Consider the following 14,160-nt stretch of genomic DNA (forward strand, 5'->3'; position numbering starts at 1 on the left):
GACAGTTGTAAGCAGCTGGCTGCCTCATAACTTAGCCCCAAGTAACCTTTATGTCACCTGCCACTGCCATCACTAATGACCCTCTCACCTTCCATGTGTATAGCACTTCGAATTCTTCTTAAAGTGTCATCATATCTACTGTCCTCTCTGTGGGGAGGCCATGGACACCAAAGGCTGAGTGGCCTCCTGGGGCCTGGGTTCTGTTGCCAGCCTTGTGTCTTTCCTTGAGCATAAAGGAGGGCTGAGGAGTAGGAGGAACAAGTGAGGGGACCAATCACTACCCCCCCCTTTTTTTTTTACTAATGTCTTAAATGGAAGTCACCTTTAGGATCCTGAGGTACATGGTAAAGAGGAAATCCAACATTATACTTGGAGCCCAAGCACTCAAGGACGAGCCCAGCGGACCTGCTGAGGTGTTCACATGGCCCAGGTCTCAAGGTCTGTGAGCTCTAGCCAGGGGTCTTCCTGGGTTCAAGGTGTCTCTCACTTACTGGTTTCTGTCCCTGCTCTTCTAGTGGAACTTAAAAGGCCAAACCAAGGACACAGAAGGGTTGAATAGGAAAGGGGAGCCAGAGCAGAGGAGGGGACAGGCCCTTGAGCCGGTAGCACTGGGCCCCCAACCTGGAGCTCCGCAGCCCACAGGGTTCTGCCAGACAGCGCCAAGTGCACAGCGAGCTCAGAGCCGCTGGGGGACTCGGGGTGGGTGGGTGGAGGGGCTCACCTGACAATAGTTGCTACTTAAAGTTGTACTCACCATTCCCACCATATTTTTAACAGCCTTCGACCAGCAGATTATAAGAAAAAGAAAGAAAAAGAGAGAGAAAGAAGAGTTTAGACTCAAGCACAGCTGTTATGCACACAAGCTGATTGCTGCCTTAGGAAGCACCATACTGGCCGGCTCTGACCAGAAGAGAGCAAGAGGCAGCAGGACGGATGCACAGGAGATGAACAGCCACCCAGGCTAGGCAAGTCAGAGCACAGGGGCAGGGGCAGCTAGGCCCTACCCTGCCTCCCCAGGGGCAGCTCAAGGGAGGCAGGGACATGGATACAGCAAGGGCTCTTGGGTGACTCCATGGGAGAGCCTCAGGACTCGTCCCTGGGGCTCCACAGTGCTTCAGCCTGAAAGTTTCTGTGCTCTCACTGAAAGCAAGAAATTTAAACAACTGGCTTTTTTGGGCTCTCAGCGTTGGCCTGTAAATGTAATAGTATAATTCTAGCTTTTTCTTTTTATAGAACACAGCTTTCTAGGCCTCCTAGGTTCTGGGTATTTTAATGTACAATATTCTGGAAATATCTTCCTGGTGCTATTCAACAAGAGATGTAACACAGTACAAAATGAGCAGGAACCAAGAAAGGGAATAGTCACAAGGTGGTTCCAAATCCTGGCTAGAAACAACCCTAGGCAGGAGGATACCCTTACCCCTAACCCACCACAGCAGCATCATCCACATGAGAATGTTTCTGACAGACTCTTCACAATGTGTGTTCTCTTCTCAAGCAATTGCAGGGCATAACAACCAGAACAAACTGGTGCTCTTCTAGGGCTGCCCCACCACCCTCGTGTGGCTGCCACCTGGGGCTTAGTGCACACCCTTGCCAGCCAGCAGGAAGGTCAGTCGGGGGGACAGAGAATCTCCAGGACCAAGTTGGAAGGGCCTGCAAGATGCTAAGGAGTAGAATCCTCCACAGCCCTGAATGAGATTCACATTTCCTCACAAAAAACACATCTTCAAAAGCTGCTCAGAAGAGCTGACTGCTCATTACTGTGCCTCAGTGGCTTCTCCTCCCCCAGCGGCTCCTGTGTTTCAGCACAGAACATGCTTGCATCAGAGAATCAGTATTGGAGACTCTGCAACCATCATGGCTGAATGCCTGTGACTTAGGGATGGTGGCTGTGACCCTTGTCAATGAGCTGAAGTTGGGTGGGATGACAAGGTGTAGGATAGCACTGAATGGAGAGTCCAGGAGATGCCTGGACTGCAGGTGACAGGCCCTGTAGGTATCCTGTGAAGGTCCTCCGTGTCCCTAGAGCTGACTTCTCAGAAGGCGCTGCAAGAACCTGTCGTGTAGGCCCAGTACACGCCAGGGAGGGTGGTTCTCCTCCTTGAAGCCCTAACCCTTTTCTCCTAATAATACTGGCTGACAGAAGCAGTGCAACCCACCTTATTCACAGATCTATCTAGGGCCAATGCACACTTTGTCTTTTTAGTCCCACACAGCCCACGGGCTTGGGCTCCACTGTCTAGGCTCCACTTACCCGGCTGATGAGCTGCTCGCCTGTCTCAGAGGCAGTGATGAGTTTGCACAGGGCCTGAAGGGCAGGATTAGGCAGACCTAACCCAAGACAAAGGACAAAAGTTACTCAGAGGAAACTCTGCACCCACATTTCTGCCACCTTCCAGGGGAATAGCCCAACTGCTCAGCATTGGCGGCATTTTTTTCTGCCAGAAGCCTAGCCCAGCATGACATGTGCATCCACGTAGGAGACTGTGGGCCCCAGCAGAGGCAGGGGTGAGGCCTGGCCCTGGTGCAGTCTTCCAGGTATAATCACAGTCCTGGGACTCCCTCAGGTACTCAGGGAGTCACCTCTGAGTCAAGCACTAAGGGAACCCTGAGCATGTGCACCTGCTTCATCCTGGTGGCTGAGTAGTTTTGTCAAAACCACATCTGCCAACAATATCAACTGCTACTGGTATTTGTCCAGTGCAGCTTCACATCACCCAGGGAAAGGGCAGAGCAGGAACAATGCCTTCCCAGCATGGATACCTCACCATGCAGACCAGAAGACCAGGTGAAGAGCATGTGTCTGGCCCAGATTAGCAACAGGAAGCTGGGGCTGGGGCTCCTTGTCACTTCTCAGGAGACTTGCTTCATCTCAGATATGAGACCTAGCTTCCTAAATGCAGGGACCATGGCTACCCACCACTCCATGCCTGCTGAGTACCATCCCCTCAGCCATCTGACTGCCCAGGCCCACACAGGTCCATGTCTGCGGCTCACCCAGCAGGGACTGGAGTGTGCTGCTGCACTGCTGGAGCCGGTCGCCTGGGTCGGAAGTCGGGAAGAAGACAGCTGCTGGCAGGCCGCTGGCTGGGGGGTCTAGCCGGAAGCCCACGGCAGTGAGGAGGGCCTGCCAGCCGGGGATGCCACCCACTTTGTTCTCCACACTCTGCTGGGAGGTGTACATGGCATTGCGCTGCCCATTCTGGATGCGCTGCAGGGATTTCTCCACCTGGCAAAGAAATAGGAGTCAAAAGACCTGGTTCCTTTCCATGTAGCACTGAGGAAACACGGAGCGCCAAGAGTGAAGCCAGCATGGGCCTGAGGACATGGTACTGGTGCATCAGCTGGACATCTCAAAAGGAAGGGTGCTATTGGGAAGAATCCAATCATCAGAGTGGCAGGCGTAGGTACACTGAAGGATTCTGTCCTTTGCCTTGCAAGAGGGGTCGTGCTCCAGACACTAAAGGAACTTGCCTAAAAACAGGTCTCAGGACAGGGGCCTGCCCAACTCATGGAATGGCTTCTTGTGGCTATAGGGTACACTCCAGACTCCTCTCCCCACAGCACCTCTGACACCTAACAGGGCACATTTCAGAGCCATGGCTGGGAGTACCCTCTTGCAGTACTTCCTGTACTGCCTGGCCTCTGGCCTCTACCTATACCTATACATGGCTTGGCCTCTATACCTACAGAGTGCTACACCTCTCACCCATATTCCCTTCCCCTTAAGTGGCCTCCTGTCTTCCAGGCCTCAGCAGATGTCTGACACTTGGGGAACTTGCCTAGTAACCACATTCATTCTGTGCTAGTGAGCATGTTGGTAGCACTACAAATGGCCTTTTATGGGCTAACCCACATCGCCTCTCCAGGAAGAACCTCTGTCCTAAGATGTCACAGGCCCTGAGGCTTTTCTCAGGGTGACTCACTGAGATGCTGGGGCTCAGATATCCCAGGCAAGAGGAAGTGGGGACTCAAACCAGCCAGGAGGAAGTGGGCATTCCTGAGCAGGAAAGACCTTGGGCCCACTGGGGTCAAGAAGTAGCTAGAAAAAAAAAAAAAAGAAGTAGCTAGAGTAGTGAGAAGGTGGGAGGAGCCGGTGAACTTGACCATGGCCCCATACCCACTCCAAGAGATGAAACCAAAGAAGAAGGGCAAACCCTCAAGTGTGCCTAAGGGACCTCCAGACTGTGCGACAGCTGAGAGGCCTGGCCTGGGGGGAGAAAAATCTATAGAGGTGAAGGCACTTTTTTTTTTTACCTAAGAAAAATAGTTTAGGGAAATAGCAGGGAGGAAGGACTAAATAACGATGGGGACCCGGGAAAGTGCTGAGCAATGGAAAGGTTTGGTGTAGCTTTCAGACACAGGTTGGCATCAGTGAAGCCATCTTCTAACACCCTCAAGGCCTATGAACACATTTTCCTATAGCAGGGCTGTAGGCTGCTCTGGGCCTGACTTGGGAGCTGCTTGTAGCTATAGGTCAAGGCAGGCCCACTTGCATACATACCAATTAGTCAGGTCTGAGAAAATTCCTTCTGAGGCATGTTGAGCTTGAGAAAGGGATGCAATTTGCCTGTCATTAGAAGTGCACAGAGAGCCACCATGCCCAAGCCCAGGCCCCTGGGATACAGAGGCCCTGCTCAGGCCTTCCCCATGGGACAAACGGTTTGCATGGACCAGGGGACCCATCCTCCTGGAACCCAGTGTTCTCTCAGTCCCTACATGGGACTGTTCTTGGGGTTCTCCCTCTTGAGCATGGAGATGGCTATGGTGGATGCAGCTCCTGGCCTGCAAGGTGACCTGGGGCAGGATCCTGGATATGGCATGGCTATGCACAAATGCCACAAAGGCTGGCCAGCCCAAGATTTGTCCTGCTGCCCTAGTACCCTAAAAGACTAAGAACTGTAAATGAGGCTATCCTGGCTTTCCTCACTATAGCCCACCCTGTGTCCTCTAGGGTGTACTTTTATCTTGCTTTTTCCTCCTTTACTCAGTCCAAGGTCACTCTGTAGAGCTGTTTTTTCCCTCACTCTTCACTTTTACTTTTTCAAATAAATTTTGTTACCATTAAATTTTAAAAAAAGAATTGTAAATGAGTGGAAACTACCATCCAGTCTGTTAGCAAGGTGGAGGATGGGACAGGGTTTCTGGACCTAACTGATACCTTTTCTTTTTTTCTATACTGGGGACTGAACTCAGGACCTTGCACTTGTGAGGCAGGTGCAGTGCCACTGAGCTAAATCCCCGGCCCTAACTGATAACTTTTAAATGTGAAGGTTATGTCAGGACTCCATGGGTGCTCTCACCCAGACCCTGGAAATATGGAGGCAGGCCAGGGGCATAATGACTTCTAACTACATGTAGGGAAAGACCACTAGGATCTGATAATGATATATCTATTAGCTACTAGGGCCCTACTGTGTGTCAGCCATTCACATTTTCTCTAACCCTCAGAATGATCTTGAAATGTTAATTTTATCATCTTCCAGGTGGGGAAGTTGAACTCAAGGAGCCAGTGACTTGCCCAAAGCCACAGGGAAACATTGTCCTCCCCCACTCCCTGCCTTAGGGAGGGATGTAGCATCCATCTGTGATAGCCCACACGGAGTGCCTTTTCACATCCCAGTGCCATGGAAACCCCAACCCTCCCTTTCTCATTCATTTCCAAACAGTTCTTTTTTTTTTTTTTTTTTTTTTGGTACCAGGGATCAAACTCGGGTCCTTGTGCTTGTGCAGCAGGTGGCGAAACTGCTGAGCTAAATCCCCAGCCCTCCAACCAGTTCTTACTGGCACCTTCTGAGGGACAGTCCCCTGCTGGCCTCTTACCAGGTGCAGCAGCACTCGCAAGGCATCCCGTGCATGCTCTGGGTGTTGCAAGATCTCCGTGAGGGCCTGGCCAATGAGTGAGGAGGGACTGTTCAGTTTCACATCACTCCCGATGAGAAGGAACCCTGTGGAGAGCATGTGCTATATCAGCAGTGGCTGAAGGCCTCAGCCAGCTCTGTCCCCCAAGCTGGTTCCTACCATGAAGCAATGCTCAGGTTAATTTAGCAGAGAGCCTGGCCCAGGAAGGACATCCACCTTGCCACAGCACCCTATGTCCCTTTCCTTTTAGGATCAAGAACATCCCACTGCTCAAGTAAATAAAGACTGTAGACTTGTAGTGAGGAGCTTGGGAGCCAATGCCTTGTCTTGCTTTCCTTAAAATTCCTCTGCATCTCTCTTCCTTAGTCCTTGTGGGAGAGAACACGCCCAAGGCAGGGACACCAGTAGACAAGGGAGCCAAGAAGGAGGTCTTGAGTTCAAAGAGTGAGCAAACTAAGCCTAGGTGGGAAAGACCAACAGGTCCAAGGAGTACAGGCATCCAACTATCTCTGCTCAGCCCTTGAGTTCCCTACCCAGCACCTCTTCTGTCCAAATGGCCTTTGGGAAACCTGCGCCCCAGTCATGTAAAGAAAGGGTTTACTAAGAGAATGAGCATTTCTAAAGTTAACAGGGCAGAGCAGGAGGTGTAGCTCATTGGCAGAGTGCTTGCCTACTATGTGCAAAGCCCTGGGTTCATCCTGTTAGTTTGGATCTAGATGTCCCCTAAAAGTCTCATGTGCTGAAGTGGGGCTTTTGGAATGTGATTGAATTATGGGGGTGCTACAGCTGATTTGCTGTTAGAAGGTGGTGCCTGGTTAGAGATGGGCCACTGGAGTCAAGACCTGGAAGGACATATCTCCCCCGCCCCCAGCTTCTCTCTGCTTCCTGGCTGCCTTCATGTGAGCAGCTTTTCTTCTCCCAGGCCTTTCTGCCATATAGTTTCTTTAAGCCTTCTAAATGTGAACTGAAAGTTCTGAACCATGAGCCAAAATAAACCTCTCCTCTCTTAAGTTACAGGTATCAGGTATTTTGTTCCAGTAATGAAGAATATACTAAGACAGATTTTGGTTCCAGAGAAGTGGGGTTGTTGCTGTGACTCTATCTGACCATGCGGTTCAGAAGCATTTTGAACTGGTTCACAGAGGGAGTTTGGAAAGATTTGGAGATACTGAGTAGAGAAGCCTAGAATGCTGTGAGCCAAGGTTGATGAGAGAGCTCAGAAGACCAGAATGCTGATAGAAATAGACAGTAAAGACAAGGCTCAGGAGGTTTCAGTTGGGAATAAGGACTGCATTGCCAGTTAGACTTGAGATCCTCTGTGTTATGCTTTGGTAAAACATTTGTCTATGTTTTTGTCATGTCTGGAGACTGTGGATGACTGAGATTAGGGACAGCAGACTAATTAATCTAGCAGAAGAAATTTCAAGGCAGTCCAATGATCAGGCTACAGCATGGGTACTGCTTGCTGCTTTTAGTGAGATTCACACTGAGAAATAGGAGCAACAAGTCCATTTAAAATTTTTTGAGTTTCACCAGGAAGGAAGCTCTTGTAAAGATGGGGCCTGTAAAATTTTGGTCAAGGAGGGCTTGGTTGCTGAAAAGATTACCATTAAAAAGATGCCAAGTATTTGGCATTGGGACAACAGAAAAGATGCCTTGCTGGCACTGCAAGAATCTCCAAGACCCCTCACTTTACAGGGTAATGGATGTAAAGCTATAAAGCTTTCATTTGAGAAGAGTTTCCAGGCATTCTGCCTTAAATGGGCTACCCAGGATTTTGACTCCTTGGGATGCAGTTCACAGTGCTTGGCCATCCAGGCACTTGGAAGCCTCTGCAGCCATGATTCAAAGGGGTCTGATTCCTGCTTGAGCTAGTGTCATCCATGTGGTGCTGATTTTATGGGCATGCAGAACACAAGAGTTGTAGGGTCATGGAAACTACTACTCAGGTTTCAGGCAGTGTGCTGCTGAGAGGGCAGTGCATGAAGCTGTGAGAGTGAAGCACAAAGTACAATGGAGACCTCAGCAAGTTGGAGAAGCCAGGAACGTGGAACATCTGAGGAAAGCCAGTGAGCAAAGCTACTCCAAGAGAGGCTATGAGAGTTGAAACTGGCAATGCTGTAGGGGTGGGACCACCCAAGCCCTTTGCAGTTCACATCTTTGACCCAGGTGCTGGACATAGAACTACAGGATTTAATGTTTGCCCTGCTGGGTTTTAGTCTTACTTTGGTCCCATTCTTTTCCATCCTCTTATGGTTTATATTTGGATATTCCCCCAAAAGCCGCATATGCTCATACATGAGGTTTTTGAAAGGTGACTGAATCATGGCAATGCTATAGCTAAATGTGATATTAGGAGGAAGAGCCTGGTTGGAAGAGGTAGGTCACTGGGGGTGTGATCTGGAAGGGCATATCTCCTCCTCAGCTCCTCCTTTCACTCTCTGCTTCCTGTATGCCATGAGAGGAGCAGCTTTCCTCCACCTAGGTCCTTCCACCATGCTGGTGGTCATGCAGGGACTGAAACTTATAAAACATGAGCCAAAATAAGCCTCTCCTCCTTTGCACTCCAGGTGTCAGGTATTGTGTCCCACAAATGTGCCTAAGATATTCCATATTTCTCCCTTTGAATGAAAATGTTGCCTGCCCTATATGCTGGCAGTATATAATTTGCTTTTTTATTTCTACAGGGGCTCACAGCTAAAAGTTTGCCTTGAGTCTTGGGAGACTATGGAATTGGACTTTTCCGTAATGCTGAATTGTTAAGATTTTGATAATGCTTAGTGTTGCATTTTGCATAAAGAGATGCATATGAATCTCTAGGGGATCAGAGGCAGAATGTTATGGTTGGATCTAGATGTCCCCCAAGAGCTTCACACATTCAGGTGAGGCTTCTGAAAGGTGACTGAATTATGTGGTGCTACAGCTGACTTGCCATTAGGAAGTGGGCCTGGTTAGAGGTGGGTCACTGGGGACATGACCTGGAAAGACATATCTCCCTTCCTGGCTCCTCTTTTCTCTCTCTACTTCCTGGCCACAATGACATGAGTAGCTTTCCTCTGCTCAGGACCTTCTACCATGCCATTTCTGTGTTTAAACCTGCCAAACATGAACTGAACCTTCTGAACTGTGAGCCAAAATAAACCTCTTCATATAAAATACCCAAAAATATTGGGTACTTTTCCTGCAAAAAGGAAAATGACTAAGATAAACCCCACAAAAATAGAGAAGGCAGCATTATTGAAAATCATTTCCCCAAGAACAAAACTACAACTTCCATACTGTCTCTCAATAAAACTAAACTAAGACTCAAGAGCACCACATCTGTAAGCACATGAGGAAGGCCTATACAAGGGGCCAGGCCCCCACATAGCCTGCAGGACATTGTGGGACTTAGTAGGACTCTGAGCCCCTATCTGCCAGGAACAGATGCTGTGTGATGAGAACAGTGATGGGGTGACCTCTGGTTGGCTCATCTCCTGGGAGCAGCAGCAGTTCAGCATCAGGTCTGGGCCATGATCCTTCGGCTGCCCACCTTCAGCTGGCAGGGTGGGCAGCTGGTGAAGTAAGCAGCAGCCAAAAGTAGGCAAAACACAGGCCCACTGGACCAACTTTCAGATGCATGAGGAAGCAATTTTTTTGTTTTGTTTTGTTTTTTCATTGGATTAAAAAAAAAATGTTATGGCTGTGTTGTGTAAGAGTGTTTCCTCTTCTCAGTAACTGGTTCATGCTCCTGGCCATAGAGCAGGGCCCAAGAGCAGTGCAGCCTTGGCACCCAGGCTCTGGTTACCCTGGCCAGTGTGTTTAGCTACATATTTTTGGGCTGGGCCTGGAAGTTTGGTGGCTCCATTTCTGGGGTTACCCAGCTTTGGGAAATGATACCAGTGTTGTCTGGATTTCAGAGGAAGAGTTAGGGTGGAAGTCATTTTGTTCCCAATTTTTAAATATGTATACAAATGGTATAGCTTTTGCTATAAATAAATAAAATATAACTATTTGAAAGTAGTATCTCTGGTGTTCTTCCATTGCTGGCCTTCTGCTTGGCCCTAGAGCATCTTGGGGATACAGGACATTGTATACTGGAGGACTAGGAACTGTGTGGACAGTGAGAGGCCAGTGGGGCCATGGCTAGATTTGTACTTGATGGGTCTTTGCCTGGAGGGGAGGGTCTGCCTATTGATAGGCTCTGCTATGGGCACATTTCCAATGTGGAGTCCAGGGGAGGCAGGCGGCTGCATGCAGCTGAGAGGACCTCTGCACCCCAGCTGTCACCTTCCACTCCTGCTGTGGGCACATGTCACAGGACCTTCTCCTTCCATTCCCCATACCCTTTGAACACTCTGGGCAGCCAGTGAGCACACACTGGATTTTCCAGAACTTGCAGTGCCTTGTGTTTCACAAGGTGATTCAGTCTGTATCTTACAGATCCTCCTCACTGTGGGACAGGGTGGTACCATCAGCACCACTTCATCCTCTTGTTGTGGTACCATGGAGGGCACTGAGCTTCAGAGAAGGTAAGGAATCTGTCCCAGAGCATAAAGCTATCTCCATCCTAATCAAGGGCCTTTTATACCAACATAGGGTTTTGAAGGAGGGTTCCATGAAGTGGGCCACTCAGTTTCCAATACCAGCTCTGCATTCACACTCTGATGGCAAATGTTTGCTGTTCCCTGGACCAAAGGGCGGTCTCACTACCATAGTAGGAAAACACCCATATGGCAGAGTATAAAGGTGTTGGCATATAAGTCCCTCCCCGTATCTTCTGCAGCTGCCCTGCCCTGCCCTGCCCTCCCCCTGCAGAATGAAGTAGGGGCTGTGGGTCTGACCCTGAGGCTCTCCTGTGAGGCTGTGCAGCACCCTACCTGCCCAGTTGGAGGGGTGCGAGAAGGCCTTGCTGCTCTGCACCACCTTCATGGCCTCTCCCAGAGCAGCACTGGCCTTCAAGCCATTCAGCAGGGACGAGTAGAAGGCATGGATGAACATCTTGGAAGCTGCCACTGGCACTGGCCACAGAGACACAAGGACACACTGTGCACCAGCAGCCAGGAAGGCTCGAGTCAGTGCCACCACCCCGTCGGCAGTTGCCCTGCTATTGGCCTCTTGGGAGGAGCCAAGTACCACAAGCTTCACAGGCAGCCGCAGGTCCAGGAGGTCAGCGGCTGTGAGCAGCAGCTCCCGCAGAGGCGGGCAGTCTGAGATACTCTCCCCATCACTGGCATCGTCCTGTACCCGCAGGGACTCAGGGATTGTGTAAGGGTGGCCGAAGGAGCTCTTGCTGCTGGCAGGGTTGCCATCCACATTGGGTGTGAGGACCAAGGCTGACAATTTCCAGGAGATGTGGGTGGCAAAGTGGACACACTCAGCCTGGGTCAGGGCACTCATGACCCTCTCCTTGGTGGCCACACTGCCCACCAGGGGCTGGCAGCCCAGCAGCTCAGACACCATATAGGCTTCCTCCTCAGCTGATGGCATAGGCCCCCACAGCCACCTGTCCATCACTGCTGATGGGAGTTTGGGGTTGCCGATGACAGCCGCCATGGATGTAGAGCTGGAGTACGTGGGTGGGCTCTTCCTCAGGTGACCCTATAGGGGAAGATGCACAGACAGATCATTGTCAGACAGAAAGGGTGGCTGGATGTCTTAGAAGCACCTGTTCCTCAATAACCTCATTCACCGTAATTTTTCAACCTGTTTTTGATACAGATGCCTGACTTACAGAGATTCACACCTGGTGTGATGAGCTCTTGAGAATAACCAGGACTGGGCAGGATGAAGGACCCTTCCTGTGGCCATCCTGAGATGGCTGGGGGAAGAGGCACTGCAGGGAGCAATATGAGATGACCCTGGTTTTTGTGCTTAGACCTTGTTTGCTGTCCTACAGGAGGAGCTCAGAGAAGGACTGTTTAAACTATGCGGGTCAGTCTCAGGGAAGACTGGGCCAAATTAGAAGCTCTATGGACCAAAAAGAGTATCCTTACATCTTATATGCTGCTTAATAATATCACTGAATTATAAAATCAGGAAAAAGACGCTAGTAGAGCTCAAAATTTTCCCTCATGATAACTCTTGGCATATTTTGTGAAACATCAAGTTTGAAATTATTTCAAAGTAACCCTGGAAGCTCTGATTGGTGCCACCTTAAACTGGGTGAGAGAAATGTCAGGCCTGCCAGGAGATAGGCCTCCTCTAAATCGCTGGATGAGTTGGCAAATACTCCTTCACTATTGCCATCAAAATAGAGGCTTTCTGCAGGCTGACACCCTCTGATTCCTCAGTAGCACTGTGAGGATGCGGCTGGCCACTGGGTGGCACATGCCAAGGGAGACCAGCTCACTTTGCATCTGGGATCCATAGCCAGCCATGTTCTTCATTTTGATCTATTTCTGCCTCGTGAGGAAATACACAATTCAGCTACAAAGACAGTCAAAATTAAGATCTTCAAAAAGGCATGAGCCAGAAACTGAACCCATGTGAACCTGTCAACAGTTAAGTTCAACAAAGGGGCCAAAAAGGACCTGTGGGGCCCTGTGTGCCCAAGGCCCGAGGCCTCAGTTCCTCCCAGAGGCAGACCCCAGAGCTCTGCACATTACCTTCGAGTATGGGCCAAGTGAGCGGATGGCAGGCACAGCAATGAGGGTGAAGCGTTCATACAGGTACTCGTTGGAGGAGCTGCCCTTCAGGAGGGCAAAGGGGATGAGGTAGAGTTCCCCCTCCAGAACCAAGACCAGTTGCCGGTGCCGGCCTACAGGGCCGCTGGAGTGCATCAGGCCCTGTGGAGCAAGCACAACAAGGTGACCCATGGGGCAGGGGTCTCTGGATGCCTTGACCATCCTGGAACTCAGACAAAAGGTGCAAAAATGACCAGGCAGGTGGAGTGTGGGGGATTTCTGGGGCACTACTGAGAGATGTGCTTGCCCAAGGCCTGTTGCCAGGCAGGAGAGGAGATTAGAGGACAGTTTCTTGAAGCAGGTTACCTGGGGCAGGTGGGAGACTAGTGTCACTATCCAATAAGGAGGTGGCTCACAAGGACAAGCAGATCCACATGCTTCTCAGGGTGTCATGGTGCACTCCAAGATGTGGGGCAGGGAATATGTTGGCACACAGGTACAACCCTCTCAAAACAGGCAGCCAGGACTTAGTAGGGTGGGATGTGTTCTCTACTCTAGGGAAAACAGGTTAGAAACTCACAGGACAGAAGATTCAGGGGACTAGGATGGCATCCCCTGGAAAAGGGACAGAGGCTGGGCCTTGGGACCCGTGCTGCTCCTCTGAGGAGACAGAGAGGCACCTACTCATTCCATTTCTCCACAGGCACATTCCTTTCCAAGAGGCCCAGTGATGGAGATTGAGGCCTGGGAACCTGAAGAAGAGGAGGAGGCACCTGTGAGAACTGGACCCAGCCAGCTCAGGCAGTGCAGGTATGAGATGCAGCCACTGCCCAGCAGTTTGGAGGGAGGGGACAGGAGGAACACATAAGCCACAAGCCTTCCTTTCCCTTCTCTTCCCCTCACCCATTCTGCCCAGGCGGGGCTGACAAGCTGTGCCCCCAGGAAGCAAACATGCTTGCCTGACCTGGCTGCCCTGCTGCCCTGGGCACTTGGCTGACAGTGGCGGAAGCACTCAGCTAACCCAAAGTGACACATGCTTGGTAGGACATCTAAGATACACAAACTCTCATGACTTTTAAAAAATTCTAGCTGCACTGAAAGAACGTAGAAATGAAAATTGTTAGCACAGATTGTTTTCAGAGCACTTTCCTAGGAAAGGCTAAAGGAATTACTGCAACTACAGGAAGAGAGAAGCAGGCTGTATTCCAGTGGCCCTGGTGCTGTCCATGGGTGATTCTGGGTCTGCACAGGGAGTGAGCAGAGCTGCAGGCATCTAGGCGCGTGTGCACCATGCACTGTGTCCAAGGCTTCTGGCTGGACCTGCAGGGGCTGTGGCTCTGGCGTCCCTCTAGAAGGTGGTACTACCATGCTGGCAGTAAGCCGGTGAACTCGGACAGCAGGCCTCAGTGGTGGAGCTGAAGGGGCTATGTCTATGGTGATAGGGTCAGCATCTATGAGGGTTTTCAACTGCTCACCACTCCCTAAAAGCTGTGTTCCAGATATGTGGACAACATAGTGTGTGTGTGGGGGGGGGTTTCAGCCACCTGCCACATGCAAAAGGAGCCTACTCTTGGCTGTCACAGGTGCCACTGAAAAAGCTTTGACAGGGTTCCAGCCCCAGGCCTGCAGGTCCTCTCTGAGCTCCTGCTTACTCAGGCCCAAACTCTAGGCAAGCTTGGTCAGATGCCAT

General features: G+C 50.5%; 1 protein-coding gene across 5 annotated transcripts in view; it reads right to left on the reverse strand.

The window, feature by feature from the left end:
* The window catches only part of Ttc28 (tetratricopeptide repeat domain 28), a 710,286-nt gene that overhangs the window by 9,879 nt on the left and 686,247 nt on the right, over positions 1 to 14,160 (reverse strand). For 4 of the 5 annotated variants that reach the window (XM_087198497.1, XM_021257148.2, XM_087198499.1 and 1 more), the window contains 6 exons: positions 12,453 to 12,632; positions 10,725 to 11,445; positions 5,827 to 5,951; positions 3,001 to 3,232; positions 2,258 to 2,334; positions 755 to 778 (listed from right to left, as the gene is read on the reverse strand). In XM_087198497.1, coding sequence (XP_087054623.1) covers positions 755 to 778; positions 2,258 to 2,334; positions 3,001 to 3,232; positions 5,827 to 5,951; positions 10,725 to 11,445; positions 12,453 to 12,632 — 1,359 coding nt within the window. The remainder of the gene's footprint in view (positions 1 to 754; positions 779 to 2,257; positions 2,335 to 3,000; positions 3,233 to 5,826; positions 5,952 to 10,724; positions 11,446 to 12,452; positions 12,633 to 14,160) is intronic. The other variant, XM_087198496.1, reaches the window with a different exon arrangement.

This window comes from Heterocephalus glaber, unplaced genomic scaffold (assembly GCF_053883595.1).
Source record: "Heterocephalus glaber isolate CG9 unplaced genomic scaffold, H.glaber_assembly_v1.0 deba00001687, whole genome shotgun sequence".
Classification (NCBI taxonomy): Eukaryota; Metazoa; Chordata; class Mammalia; order Rodentia; family Bathyergidae; genus Heterocephalus; species Heterocephalus glaber.